The 16,431-nt window shown below is 38.3% G+C and overlaps 1 protein-coding gene across 1 annotated transcript; it reads left to right on the plus strand.

Annotated features, from left to right (window-relative positions):
• The first annotated feature begins 758 nt into the window (after positions 1–758).
• Positions 759–8,833, plus strand: LOC140246723 (sulfotransferase 1A1-like). Its single transcript, XM_072326065.1, has 6 exons — positions 759–912; positions 2,225–2,484; positions 4,021–4,141; positions 5,564–5,661; positions 6,625–6,805; positions 8,724–8,833. The coding sequence occupies exons 1-6, from the start codon at positions 759–761 to the stop codon at positions 8,831–8,833; spliced, it is 924 nt and encodes a 307-aa protein (XP_072182166.1).
• Positions 8,834–16,431: the final 7,598 nt, after the last annotated feature.

The following is a 16,431-nucleotide window of genomic DNA, read 5'->3' on the forward strand; positions in this document are numbered from 1 at the left end:
ATGCTGGGTTTTTGTTTTTCTGCAAATGGTAAATTATGCATTAAACTGGAAGTGTTTGTTGTGTTGTAAAAGGGATTGTCGAAACTGAGCCAGATAAATCTACTCATAAGCCATTAGAGTGTGTGACGGGAACGTCTCTCAAGCCATTGATAATGATGGTGATGATGATGATGATAATGATAATAATAATAATAATAATAATAATAATGTCTTATTCACCCAAGGTAGCCTCTTCAGTGTTGCCACTGCTCTACCAGACGACCATGCTATTATCATTACCCTAGCATTGCCAGGTACCCGGCCATGACTTCTGTGTCGGACGTAAGCACTGATGGGCGGGATTCAAACTCGGGTCCTCCGGGGATTGGGAGTCGGGAGTCTTCTCCACTTATGCCATAGCGCCGCCATTGATATATACTCCTTTATTCAGGAGGTGTTCTACAGAGTTAAGAACAATATTTACAGTTTCATAATTATGTGTGGGGTTAATGTGAAGAAATTAAGACTAAATAGTATTTGTGTGATTTCCTTATGTCGTCACACCATGATGATTAAAATCGGTTGCCAACTTGAATGTTTCTCTGATTGACAATCAGCAATCGGCATTCAAAAAGTGGACAGATGATTTGATTATTTCCTTCCTTCCATTTAAACTTGTACTTGCAATGCATGTCACTCTTGTTTTACATGGCGTTTTGGTCAATGCTTAAACAATTCTGCATTTCTCTCTCTATTAAACCAGACACAATTTGTTAAAAATGGCGGATGACTCAGAGTTGTCCTATGTCCGACGTATCCATGCCTATGACGGAATTAACTACGGAAATCTGATCCTAGATTCTAGCATCGAAGCTATGCGGACATTTGAAGTTCGTCCTGATGACACATGGGTCATAACATATCCAAAAGCAGGTGAGTTGTTGATTATGCTTAGCGACTTGGAAAAAATGCAATAACTTTATACTACACTGTGTGAATCATCGCATTGTTAAAGGGCAAGTCCACCTTCATATACATGTGTATTGAGTGAATGCAGCAATATTTGGAGAACACATCAGTGAGAGTTTGAGGAAAATCGGACAATCCGTTCAAATGTTATGAATTTTTAAAGTTTTTGCTCAGTCAAGGCTGGATGAGAAGACTACAACAGCTTGTGATGTCACATGTGTACAACGATATAAAGAAAGAATAAAGAAAATTCAACATATTCTCACTTTTCTCGTATAACAAAAGAACACTTGACTTCTCTCTTTCAGGATGCAGGGGGAATAATATTACCCTTATAATATGTCAGTAACAAGTCAAAAAAATGTGCACTTTATTCAAAAAGTGAAGTTTTGTCAAATTTTCTTTTTATTTTCTTTATATCGCTGTACGCATATGACATCATACACTGTAGTAGTCTTCTAATCCAGCAGTGACTGCGCAGAAACTTTAAAAATTCATAACTTTTGAACGGATTGTCCGATTTTCCCCAAACTTTCACTGGTGTGTTGTACTAATAATGCTGCATTCACTCAATCCACATGTATATAAATATGAACTTGTCCTTTAAAGAAACTGTACAGTACTGGTTGAGGTGAGGATTCAGCTTGTAACGTTTTGCGAGATATTTAGAAACTACTCTATGAAAATGTTAAAGAGCATATAATTCTAGGGGAATCAAAAGTTTATTTGCTGAAAATCGATTTTGAAATGACTGAGATATCTGAAAACAAGGTAACAAAAAAAGAGATCCTAATAAAAGTCGTGGCCTGTCAATTTTATTAGGATCGCTTTTTTGGATATCTTAGCAATTTTAAGAACAATTTTCATCAAATAAACGTTGAATCCTTCTTGAAACTACATGCTCTTTCATATTTCATAAGAAGTTTTTCATTATCTCACCAAAAATGTTATAAATCTGAATCCTCACCTCAACCAGTACTGCACAGTCCCTTTAAAGTAATGTTTACCGGTTTCAAGCATTGATTTATAAAGCTCAGCTATGAAATATTTGGCAAAACATACACGATGTAGCACTTTACAATGATGATCATTTCGGATGTGGGCTCATGTTCTTTGATGAAGCACAGTCACTTGTTTAAAAAGACATTATGCTTATTGTAGCTGTACATTGTCTCGTTCAAGAATTTTACTCCAGATTATAAAAGCTGCTATAATCTGCGGGATAACGTGGAAGTATTATATGAATAATAAGATCCAATGTTTCTTTAACCTGCAGGAACCCACTGGATGTTGGAAATTGTTGGTCTCATCCTCTCTGACGGCTACCCAGAGAAAATTGACCGCTCTTCCAGCTCTACTCTGATTGAAATGATCGACCTGGACCAAAAACTGCCGGACACTAAGGAGGAGGAAGAACAGAATCCTCCGGACATGACGCCATTCATGGAGAAGATAAAGAAAGCGCCCTCACCGAGAGTCATCCAAACTCATCTCAGACTAAAATACATGCCCCAAGACTTGCTTGAAAAAGGAAAGGTCAGCATTATGAAACGAATGGAGGGCTGGGGTGGGGAATTTCATCGACTTATTCTGAATGCACGCTTCACGTGTGTCGCATGAAACTACAACATATCATATTTCTGTGTTGTTATTTTTTTTTTCCATCATAGGCCTTCTCGTTAGATTGTCATCCAAAGATAAGTCATGCGGATTTTGTGTAAATGCTATGTGGAGATTGTCAACATATTTCAAAATAGGTTTGATGTATATTATATATTTCCAGCAGGCATATATCATATTTAAGAATAGCAAAATAAATGAATATATTGAGGTAAATACTGGTAAGTGTAAACAGTAAGAGTAGTAAGAGAAAGGTAAGAGTAAATTATCATATACACGGTTAGGGTGAGGTTTAAGGTTAGAGTTTGCGTTAGGGTTAGGAATAGGTTCAGGATTAGGATCACAATGGTTATCGTAAAGAAAAGGGTACGTGTATGGGGTGATTGTCCATTGGGTAATTGCCCTAGAACCACATAAAAGCAGGTTCCTCAAACATGCAAAACGTTTCATTGTTTCATGTTGTATATAAAGACACTCCACAAGTTGAAAAGTGACTGAGACACAAAAAAAAAAAGAAGAAGAAGAAGAGAAAATGACCATATTAAGCAAACAAGCTTGTGCTTGATCAGCCTGACGTCCACGAACTTTAGAGCAAGTAAGAAGGAAAGTAAAACATAAACAAGCAAGCAAAAAAGCCGGGATACTATGGCATGGAAACTGGATGTAAACAAGAAAGTGCTTGACAACACTGGTCCCAGTGTTGTCTAGCACTTTTCTTCGTTCATTTTCGGAATAACGAACTTCATTTTTGGATTAACGACCCTTCGGAACAACGCACATATTCGTTTTCGGATTAGTGAATATTCAGAACAACGAACCTTCCGAATAACGAATCTTCGGTGTACGATGCTTCATAATACCGAACCTTCGAATAATGAACTGTAACGTCATGGATTTCTGCCTTAGAAGCCAGCAAGAAGTCTTTGGGGTTGATGTGCGTCATGAGACTGATCAAACAGGCAACTGCATGCAGACCTTTGGTGGCTAATAATACATCCTGATCGAAGCATAAAGTGCATGTACCTTACGTTTTCGATGTTATGCAGTTCATGTTTTGTTTCTCCTTGTTATGTCACCCCATTATGATATAATTGTTATTACATGTATAATGGAGAAAGTGGCAAAATAGCCTAATTATTACTTTCACGCGTTGACTGCATCAATGCTTATGACCTAAAACCCTAAAAGTCGACCCATACGTAAGCTTCCCATTCACACAAATCATAATCATGAACACGTATGCAATGAAAGTATTATAGGCATTGTTTTAATTGGCAAGCCAACAGTGTATAATGTAAGTCTTGTCGCTTTGATAGCCGTGCCTGCACAAAGTAGCAAAGTTCGTCTCGTAATGCGAATATCTAATATTAACGATATCACGGCACGTAATCACTTAGAATAAGGCACACTGAATCAACGATGAGTATAATTGTTGTCGTCATATTTATGCAGGTAATCTACGTAGCTCGGAACCCAAAAGACACTGCAGTGTCATGGTACAACTTTACGAAGAACTACCCCAGAGACATTCCTTTCTCGTGGGAGAAAAATATTGAGCAGTTTGTCGACGGAAGTGAGTATAAGTTGTCTAAATTCGGTAAATATTTTTCTAAATCAACATTCAGAGCTCCAGACGTAAAGGTCAATTGGAACCATCCGACCGCCTGCCATCTTTTCCGCACATCAAGCTTTGGACCAGAAACATCTGGAGAAAGTTCAGCTTTTACATGAAAGTGTAGTATAAATAGCAGAACATAAATCTTTTTTTTTTCTCGAATTAGATTACATTTGTAGTCAATGCGTCCAAACTCTTTATTTTCATCGTTACATCAAAGCTAACTCCAGTAATTGTGATGTGAAATGAATAAACTGTTCTGAAATCCCACCAGTAATTGAAAGAATATGAAGAGAGTTATGTGTCATCAGCGTTTCGAAAAGGTAAAATAGTTGTCACACTCGCATTTGCATATTAGTGGATGACGTCATCGCACGTCAAACAAACAGTCGATTTCCCTTGTTGAAAGGAATTTAGAAATAAAAATATTTTACATGCATGTGATAAATGACTTCACAGGTTTTGACTGGTTAAGCAATGATGAGATTTTGAGGCGATGATATCATGAGGGTATCATACACTGAAAGTAAATAAATTGTATAATGTCCACCTGTTTTTTTTTTTTATTAGTTGGTTTTTCAATCAATATTTGCAGCAAATCTTTTTACCTAAGAGGGGCCCACATTCTACAAGCTCTGTCTTTTTAGTGGGTCCCTCCGTTTGTTGTTTTCACACAGTGTATATTGACTATCACTTCTCTTTCGTTACTTTGCCAACCATTGTAATGTATCCTTATTGTAAGTTTTTAATCATTGTTTTCTTTGCACAAGTTTACATGCTTCATTTTTGTCACTGAAGAAAGTTAGATTTATGTCTATATATTATTTCATTGTAAAAAAAAACAAAAAAAAAAAACGAAATAAATTTGAACTAAACTGAACTGAACAGAAGGTACTGTTTACCATTTGGGAGCAGTGATTTAAAAATGTTAGAGATATCACATTATTTTGATGCATAGGTCAGTTGTATCACAAAACATCCATAAAAATTTAGCAAGAAAACATAAAATGTAAGGAAATATCACTATTTTTCTCAATAAACCATGACTGTCGATGGTTTAGTCTAGAAACATTTTTATAACAACTATTGTTCTCATTTTGTATTCTTAACAAAACTTATCAATTGTACTGATTCAATTTTCACATTGGTTGTTTCTATCCCTGACTCACATTTAAGAACTATTTTGAAGCACTAAAGCTGGGTATTTGTTTCATCCGCTAATAGTAAATAATGCCTTTAACCAGGGAGATGAGAGAAGTCACCTCCTTGCTTGATTATAAAGGAGAGTCTTAGGGCCTATATAAAAAAAAAAAGAAGAAAATTGTCAGTCAGCTCTGCTGAAAGTGTTCTGAGAATTGGTAATATTATTTGTTCTTTCAGGTATAGAATATGGACCCTGGGCGGATCACCTGAAAGAATTTTGGGAGATTCGACAAGTGAAAAACTTGCTGTTTGTGTGGTACGAAGACATCTTGCGGGTATGTAAGACTTTTTCGTTGATGAAATCCACGAAGAAATCGTTACTGCTGTGTTGAAAGGGTTTTTAATGATACCTTATTATAGCTATAGTTACAGTTCAGTTACAGGAGGGAAGGGGGGGGGGGACAACGACCTTTATTTCATTTTTAGGATGAACGAATATACTGTCTATAATTGTATAGACACATGTATAGGACGTTTTGGCCCGAATTCACGAAGGTGGTACAAATGAAACCATGGTTTAAACCATGGACAAAGACCACGGAGCGCCAAGTGTCGCACGGAATTATTTCGTTACGGAAGTGGTCATTTCGTCGACAAAATGACCATTTCGTTAACGAAATTATCACGTCGTTGACGAAATGTTCATTTAGTTACAAAATGTTGTCATTTCGTTACAGAATATTTCATCGACGAAATGACTGAATTCGTAATGAAATATTCCATGCGACTCTTGGCGCTCCATGGTTTTTGTCCGTGGTTTACACCATGGTTTCATTCGTACCACCTTCGTGAATTCGGGCCTGTTTGTGTTTAGGAATGAACAACCTTCGAAATAACGAACCGTATTTTGTCTTACATTAATGAGCCCTTGCGTTTATGCAATGTCGAATGTCAGCAAACAGTTCAGTGAAAGCAACTACCATTATTAGGTGATCAGAGTATCCTCTCGGATCACCTTCTGTATCTGTACGGATTCTTTCTTCTTCTTCTTCTTTCTTTATTTCTCCCCAAAAGTTGTGCAGAGGTTAGCTCAGAAAGTGCTATGCCTATCAAGTTCAAACTTATACCATGTATGTATCGTGTCCCAAAGACGACAGATCTAGTTAACAATTATTCAGTCTGATTTCTAATGGCTTAGATGTTATTTAGTATCGGCTGACGTTTCTCTGGCAACATGTTAGAAACAACGACAATGCATGATATATTTTTATATAAAATGAACTGAAATTTGTCGTCAGGATCCTGTGAAATACATTCGAATGGTGGCTGAGCACATTGGACGCCCTCTATCGGATGAGGTTTTACAGAGGGTCGTTGAGAACAGCTCTCTGTCCTCCATGCAGAAGACCTACAAGAAGAAAGCTGATGAACATAAAGAACAGCAGGCAGAGACGCTTAGGCTCACTTTTCTCTTTAAAGGTAAGATTCTCTATATACTTGGTAATGAATTTAACAGGATTAAGTTTATCTTAGCTCAACAACTACAGATAACGCCCCTATACACTTGAAGTCCAGTAAGCACGGTAAGAGCCCTTAAAGGGGACCTCCGGATGATTTTCAGACTTTTACATTTTAACAACTATAAATTAGTTAAACTGAGTACAGAGTTTCAGAATTTATAGTGATTGGGATGAGGAATGAGAATGTTTTCAAAATTTATAACAAATTGCAATGAACAAGGATGATGACATGGCAGCCTCACCATAAGAATGTAGGATTTGGGGCTCAAGGAAGCAGAACAAAAGAAGAAGGCATGCATAGATTTTTCACAGGTGAACTTGTTGAGCATGTGGTATTGTAATGGAATTACACTGCTACATTTCTGAAATATATATGAGGCTCCGATGTCATCAACACTGTTCAGTGTAATTTGTTTAAGATTTTAAATTCATTGGTTTCTCTGCTCAAGGACCACAATAAATTCCACGAATCTATACACGGAGCTGTCGATTTATGTACTGCATGATGTGAAATTATGAAAATCGTCCAGAATGCCCCTTTAATGACACCGTCATGGGGGAGGGGGCTGCAGAAATCACCACATACACACTCTACACACACGCTCTTGACTCTTAAAAACAACAACAAAAAAGTAAAACGGGAAAATCTCGCCAAAACAAACACACACACACACACACACACACACACACACATGTATACACGAACACAAGAAATCCCATGAATAATGAACAACCATGACAGTTATATAATATGCACTAAGATTCTTTCCATCGGTAGCGGAGAAGGGAAACGAATTAACTATCAGACTACTAGTTAGTCCATGGGCCAAGACCCGAAAAATGGATATTGGTATCACCTGAGGTGGCAAAACCTTTTTGGTGTCATTTTGTTTGTCGGACATAGATATGCTCATCAAGCTATGATAGCATTTCCAAATGAGTAGCTTAGTCATAATAAATGAATTTTTAACCAATTTGGTCTCGTTTTTATATCCCTATACAAAAAAGAGCACTGTCTTCTGTATGTCCACAGGTGTTCCGTAAACGCGGTGCACTTAGTCTTTATTCAAGGCAGCGAAGGGAATATCCAAAGGGTTATGATGTCCACAGTTGTCACGCGGTGCGCTTAGTCTTTATCTAGAACAATGTACCGTTATCATATCTAAAGTTCCTAATAAAGAGGATTATCTATACTGTTTTTATGCTACTCTCTCAACAAATACATCAGTTTTAAACAAAATTCACTCTGTTCATTTATGTATTGTAGTGTACCGGTACATTGTTTTTGCATTATCTTTCATTGTTGGATGGAAATAAAGCGACATTGGCGGGGTATTAGCGTTTTCATGGTAGCGTTTTCACCGGAAAATGATAAATAATTGAAAAATACGGTAAAATTCACGAGGAATTACTATTGTTGTTGTTGTTGTCTTTAGATTAAGGGATATACACTGTATTATAAGCTTTGGATATTCCCTTCGCCGTCTTGAATAAAGACTAAGCGCTGTGGACATCATAACCTTTGGATATTCCCTTCGCTGCCTTGAATAAAGACTAAATGCACCGCGTTTACAACAGAACACCTGTGAACATACAGAAAACAGTGCTGTTCTTTGTATAGCGGTTATTCTCGATTCAAAAGTATAGGGCTATAACAACGAGACCAAATTGTTTAAAAACCCATTTATTATGACTAAGCTACTCATTTGGAAATGCTATCATAGCTTGATAAGCATATCCATGCCCGACAAACAAAATGACACCGAAAAGGTTTTGCCACCTCGGGTGGTACCAATATCTGGCCTGGCCCATGGACTAAGTATCCAAAAACACTCTTTTGTCCCGTTTACTTGACTTCGTCATTATCTCTTTTACAGGGAAGAAAGGGAAGTGGAAAGACTATTTCACCGTGGCGCAACACGAGATGTTTGAAGATTGGTTCCAGAAGGAGATGGAGGGGTCTGCCATCAAGGTGCCATTCGAATGAGATCAGATCATTACTGTGGCAAAATTCTGGATTTTCCCCCATTTTCGTGATATGGAATGAGACATATGATTAACACCTTTTGTTTCAGTGATTCGTTCATAGTGTTTTTTTCACAGCTTCCATCATTTCTGCTCGTAATTTTTGTGTGCAGCGATTGAGATGTCAAAGATCAATGCGCAATATTTAAAATTCCTTACACACAATACTGTCTTTGACACGAATGATGCATATCTTTTCTGTATAACCTTTAAATAAGAAATCAATTCCCAAAAATGAATAAGTACTTTGAAAGAAAGAGAAAAATATAACATATAGAATGATACAAAAATGAAAAAAAAAATCGGTTTAAAACAAGGGAGATAAGATTATGACACTTTGAAATTTCACATTTTTGTTTCCTGAAAACGTTCCTTGACCATCAGTCATTGCGAATAATATTATTCAAAATTATGAGCGAGTGGATTATGTCATTCCCTCACAATTTTTTCATGTATGTTAAAAATGAAATTCTTATTTTTAGGTAATACAAGCAAAAGCATGTTCCCATACTAAGATATATCAGAGTTGCCATTTGTTCTTTTTTATTTTGGGTGGCGTTAAGACAAGTTTTTTTTATTTATACAACTGAAATATGAGATTTTTTTTGTCATTTCTGTATATAAAAATGACTGAGAAAACGTGAGAGTACGACATCGTCAAATTGCTGATTTGAATATTCATAAGGACTGGTCAAGAAATGTCTTCCAAAAAAAAATTGCAATTTCAAAATGTCATATCTTTCTTATTTTTTATCCGTTTTTTTTTTGTCATTTTGTATCGTTCTGTAGGGAAATTTTTTTCTCTTTCTTTTGTAGTTTATCTATTTTTTGGGATAGATTCCCTCTTTAATGGTAGTCTGCAGTATTAATTTGTGACGAATCATTGTATTGATAATATCATGGTATCGAATCATTATAGATCCATATCCAGATACCATATCTTAAAGACACGTATATCTATCACTGACAAGCCAAGATGTAATCAATGACTAATGAATGAAATGCAGAATAGTCAAAAGCACATAAAGTTTAAACCTATCATTAGAATTATGTAGTGAATGTTTATCAACATGCACTCATTATCATCATGATAGGATGGCTGGTTTATCCTGTGGGGCTTGATGTTAAAGATTTATGTATGGATGGCAATGGATTTCTAAAAAAAAAAAAAAAAATAGATAAATAGATTGGTACTGAATATGGTCTATAGCCTGACAAAATGTATTGAGTGAACTATCAGTGTGTTTTAAGGATGTATATATCATAGCAAAAATGGCAGCCAGAGTGAAATACACTGGAGCCTCATTAAAATAAAACGAACGTATACGAGTGCTTAGGGAGCACTTAAAACCATTAATATGAATTTTGTTCCAATTGACAGGTTTCCGGTCAGAGAGGTCACTCCAAAATAATACATGATTTTCAGAAATGTATATAATGTGCCAAAGATGACATTGTAAGCATATTTAGGATTCTGTGTGTGTCTTTATATTAAGCAAATAATCAAGGTGTCATGGGACAAAGTAACTATCACTCCCGAGGCGATCTGGATGTAGCTATCTTTCGTATACACATCCAGATCGCCGAGGAAATGATAATTTTTTGTCTCATTGCCTGAAACTAAAAGTTGATTATTTGCTTTATATTCCAAATCTAGGGTCCTGGCAATTCCCATTTTATTCCACATCTTTTACCTGTCTTTAGGTATCCTCGTGGCTTAGGCTACGACATTATTTTAGACGTATGCGCGTAGATGACAAAACAAAGAATTTGCTCCGCGCCCCGCGCGTGGCACCGAAATAAAAGTGCATTGCACTGTGGTCTATCACTTGACCCAGGTCAAATGATAAACCACAGAAGAAATGATAGACCACAGTTCAGCACACTTTTATACAACGTCCAAGTAGATCCTTGTAATTTGATTGGAGGATTGTTGGTGACGTGATGTTAAATAAGTACTCCATTCAACGCGCCGTGCAATTTTGGTTCTATTTTTGCGTGCAACTTGGTTCGATTTTTTCGTTCTATTCCACGGTTCGAGAAATTGTACGGTACTGCGTGTACTGTGTGCTGCATATTGGGGATCGCATGCAGCTAGCGCAGGTACGTGTGCGGTACATGCATAGTGCTAGTGTATAGTGCATATGCATTACATGCTTATAACTTAATTGGTAAGTCTTCAAATTGAAGAATTTTTTGGATTTTAAGTTGATATTACCCGCGATACTAAATCTGTCATGATCCTGTTAGCTACAATGCGAATCCCCATTTAGCTATGCGTATGGGGCTGCTGGTCGCAGTTAGCTACTCAGTATGCGTATGGGGCTGCACGCTGCTGGTCGCAGTTATCATGCAGTAATGGTTTTGTACAATACGTGTACTACCTCGCCGCCGTACGGCGGCGGCTCTTTTACGAAACCATTATTGCATGATTACTAAGACATGAGAGCACTTTGGGGCGAGTAAGTCTCACAGTGTTAGTTATATGAAAGGTACTTTAACCTGAAACACAAACTAAGACAAGGAAATTCAGGGAAACTTTTGAGGTAATACCAAAACTTTTTATTATCTTTAAGCGAATCCCAAATGTAAGCGAATCCCAAATCTTTTGTAGTTACCTATTTCGAGCAACAAAACAACAATCATACCTTTTTTTATATACTTAATTTGTTGATGTCGTTAAGGTCTCAGCATAATTATTATAAGCTGATAAAATCTCGTTGATTTTTTTTTTTGCTATTGCTTAAAGTTTAATTATTGTAACGAAAAGCACCCATGATTTTAACGATTTTTATTCATTGCTGTCGTCTGTTTGTGATGTATTTGTTGCAACCTGGTTTTGTATGATCCTTTCATGACCGAAATGAAATACAGGCACCGAAGTGCTGAAGAACAGTGGTTTTTGTTTGTTTGTTATTGCTTTATTTGCGGGATTATCTGGTCCATGTCGACAAGCGCAGGCTGGGTGACGTCAGTGAAGATAGGTATATTCGGTAGGACCTGAGTGTGTTTTGCAAAGGATTTAACATTATTAGTAATTAAGATTGAGATCAACTTAAAATGATGGTCTGCTGCAACGGCGTAAATCCATACTGAGGAGTAGGGGGGATGGTCACCATCACCACGATTACAAGCCCATAACCGGACCGGCGCAGCCCTTTTTTTTTTGGGGGGGGGGGTGGGGGTGGGTGGGGGGAGAAGCTTTGTGCCCCCCTCCCCCCCCCCCCCACACACACACACACTTTACAGGGATCGGATGCCCCACTCTTTTGCATGAAATATAAATTGGGAGAAAAGTGGCAGCAACAACATAAAGACTTTTTGTTCTCGTTGCTTTTTTTTTTTTTTTTTTTTTTTTTTTTTTTTTTTTTTGCTTGTCAGACGACTTTCGGCGGAAAATCAGACCTTAAAAGTATGATTTTTTTTTTTTTTTTTTTTGGAAATATCTGTGAGAGGGAGCGGAACGACCGAACGGGGGAAGGGTGTGTATGGGGGGTATCCCTCTCCCACACGAGGAAGATTTTGCATTTTCAGACCTGAAATTCAGCGATCTGGTGCTCACTTGTGGTGAAAATTTTGTTTTCTTTTCTTTAAAAAACAATAAGAAAATGAAATATTCACAATATATTATTGAATGACAAAATCGTGGTATTTCAGCTCTTGCTGTGCGACATCACTGTGAAGGCCTACTAAATAATGGGGCCTATCATCGGCGTAGACAGGATTTGATCTTAGGAGGAGCGGTTATGTTGTGAGGGAACGAATCAAGCGAGGGGGGAGGGTATGGCATAGGGGGGTTTCCCCCTCCTACGGTGAAATCTCTTTGCGTTGAAAATTTTGACATTTTTCAGTCCAAAACTGCCGTTTGTAGCTATATTCTTCGCTTTGGAAATTAAGGGGGGCACACCAGGCACAACTGCTGTCAATCACTGGCAGCAACATCAGTAGAATGGCATAGCGATTAAATGCGAGCGAGCGGAGCGAGTGAGCATGAAAATTTTAACATTTTACAGTCTAAAAACTGCCGTTTGTAGCTATACTTTCTCGCTTTGGAAATTAAGGGGGGCCGCATCAGGCGCAACGGCTGGCAATTACTGGCAGCAACATCAGGAGAATGGCATAGCAGTTAAATGCGAGCGAGCGGGGCGAGCGAGCTTGAAAAATTTTGACATTTTACAGTCCAAAGACTGCCGTTTGTGGCTGTATTTTTTCGCTTTGGAAATTATGGGGGCACACCGGGCGCAACTGCCGGCAATCGGGCAGCAACATCAGAATGGCATAACGATTAAATGCGAGCGAGCGAAGCGAGTGAGCTTGAAAATTTTGATATTTTACAGTCCCACATGCCCTTTGTGGCTGTACTAGTATTTTTTCGCTTTGGAAATTAAGGGGGGGGGGGCGCACCGGGCGAAAACTGCTGGCAATTACTGGCAGCAACATCAGGAGAATGGCATAATGATTAAATGCGAGCGAGCGAAGCGAATGAGCTTGAAAGTTTTGACATTTTCCAGTCCCAAAAACTGTCGTTTGTGGCTGTATTTTTTCGCTTTGGAAATTAAGGGGGGGCGCACCGGGCAAAAACTGTTGGCAATTACTGGCAGCAACATCAGGAGAATGGCATAATGATTAAATGCGAGCGAGCGAAGCGAGCGAGCTTTAAAATTTTGACATTTGACAGTCCAAAAACTGCCGTTTGTAGCTATATTTTTCGCTTTGGAAATTAAGGGGGCACACCGGGCGAAAACTGCTGGCAATTACTGGCAGCAACATCAGGAGAATGGAATAATAATTAAATGCGAGCGAGCTTCAAAAATTTGACATTTTACAGTCCCCAAACTGCCGTTTGTAGCTATATTTTTCGCTTTGGAAATTAAGGGGGCGCACCTGCTCACAATAAAACCAAAGTAAATGTTATTTTTCTTTTACAGAAAAAGGCAATAAGAATATGTACCAAGTCACATTATCTAGAACATACTGATCCATTATTCCTTAGACTAAAAGTTCTTAAAGTTGACGATATACACAAATTTCAAACAGCAATATTTATGTTCAGATACACGCAAAATCTACTCCCACTCTTCCACAACGCATTTTCCCTGAACAGGGATGTCCATGCTTACCCCACGCGCTATCGTAATGATTTCCATTTGAATAACCCTAAACTCCTATTAGCTCAAAAATCAATTCGGCATAACGGGCCTGATATTTGGAATTCACTCCCTCTCCACATAAAACAGTGCACATCTCTTTATTCCTTTAAGGCAAATACAAAGAAATATTTCTTGGCACAATATCATACGGTACAGTAATCATTAAACATGTACCTCTTATACTCAACAACAAGGCAATATTTGGTCCACCCCCTTTTCCTTTTCTTTTACTTTGCTGCTTGACCCTTCGCCCATATTATAACATATCCAATCATTTTCTTAGAAGTGCTGACCATCAACACTTTCGCGCTTCATCACCTGCACACGCACTCACAGGCACCACTCCTGTTTACCAAGTAATTGTATAAAACTGGATTTACACGCACTTTAACATGGCCCATCTGTATTAGTGTTCAAGTACTACAATAAAAAATGGTAATTTAACTCTGGCTGTCCGTCTGTTCAAGCACGGCTTATAACGGCGGCCCTCTGCATCATATGTATATATTATATATTGTACTGTGAATTAAGTCATTATTGGCCATATAAACATTTTGTATGTCATTTAACGTTTCATTTGTCTTTACATACAAAATATGACTTACTATGTAATATGTCAATAATTTTCAGAATTGTATTTGTGTAATTGAACCTGCCTTTGTTATTTTTGTTATTCTGAAAGAAAATATGAAATGCAGAAAATAAAATCTTTTCAAACAAAATCTTTTCAAACAAACAATCACTGGCAGCAACATCAGGAGAATGGCATAGCGATTAAATGCGAGCCAGCGGAGCGAGCGAGCTTGAAAATTTTGACATTACAGTCTAAAAACTGCCGTTTGTAGCTATACTTTTTCGCTTTGGAAATTTAGGGGGCACACCGAGTGCAACTGCCGGCAATTACTGGCAGCAACATCAGGAGAATGGCATAGCGGTTAAATGCGAGCGAGCGGAGCGAGCGAGCTTGAAAATTTTGACATTTTACAGTCCAAAGACTGCCGTTTGTGGCTGTATTTTTTCGCTTTGGAAATTAAGGGGGTACACCGGGCGCAACTGCCGGCAATTACTGGCAGCAACATCAGGAGAATGGCATACTGATTAAATGCTAGCGAGCGAAGCGAGTGAGCTTGAAAAATTTGACATTTTCCAGTCCTAAAAACTGTCGTTTGTAGCTATATTTTCGCTTTGGAAATTAAGGGGGGCGCACCGGGTGCATCTGCTGTCAATCACTTGCAGCAACATCAGGAGAATGGCATAGCGGTTAAATGCGAGCGAGCGGAGCGAGCGAGCTTTAAAATTTTAAAATTTTACACTCCAAAAACTGCCGTTTGTAGCTATATATTTTCGCTTTTGTTTGTCCCACTTTTATTTGAGAACCATTCCCCCCCCCCCCCCATCGACGCCTCTATACATATTAGGTTGCTTTTGTTAAATGAAAGATCTGCTGCACACTCTTTGATAAATTAGGGAATATACGTCTATGTCAAAAGTGTACAAAGTTTATCCCTTATCCTGTATAGCGGACTTTTTGCATGTTCATGATTGCAATACAACGATCTGGTGCATAGTTCTGGAGATATTTGGACAATTTTCCATTAAGAAAGTTCGAGATTTGTCCTCATCTCGGCAATTGCTTGGGGGATAAATGATTTTTCTGTCTAAACACTTCCTTTGGGGCGGGGCAAATGCCCCTTTGCCCCCCCCCCCATAGATTCGACGTCCCTGATCTTCCCTTGGCATACCCATAGATGTATCCTGACGTCGTTTCTCAGGAATGATTCAGGAAATGGAGGGGATTCAATTATGGCGATAAAGTTGTTGTTATTGTTGTTTGTATGTTTTCGTGCATATTATTTTGCAGATGGTCCCAGTTACTCGCGTCATAGCATGTTTACATGTAGACCTATACTATTTGACGTTGTCAACGCCTGAGCCATACCTTACAGTGTATGTCGATGTTATACTTTCTTCGCGAGCGAGCGAAGCGAGCGAGCGCTTGAGAAAATTATACATTTTTTCCCCTCAAAATTCAGGGGGGGGGGGATGATTGTACAGGCCATCCCCCCCTCCTCCATTTCAGGGGGGGGGGGGGATATATCCCCCCATCCCCCCCGGGATTTACGCCCATGACACTTTTGGTGAAATTTTGTTTTCTTTTCTTTAAAAAACAATAAGAAAATGAAATATCCACAATATATTATTGAATGACTAAATCGTGGTATTTCAGCTCTTGCTCCGCCTGTGCGACGTCACTGTGAAGGCCTACTAATGGGGCCTATCACCGGCGTAGACAGGATTTGATCTTAGGAGGAGCGGTATGTCCCACGGAGGGAGCGAATTAGCAAGCGAGGGGGGGGGGTATGGTAGGGAGGTTTCCCCTCCTACGATTAAATCTTTTTGCATTAATATT

Source organism: Diadema setosum, chromosome 1, assembly GCF_964275005.1.
Source record: "Diadema setosum chromosome 1, eeDiaSeto1, whole genome shotgun sequence".
NCBI lineage: Eukaryota > Metazoa > Echinodermata > Echinoidea > Diadematoida > Diadematidae > Diadema > Diadema setosum.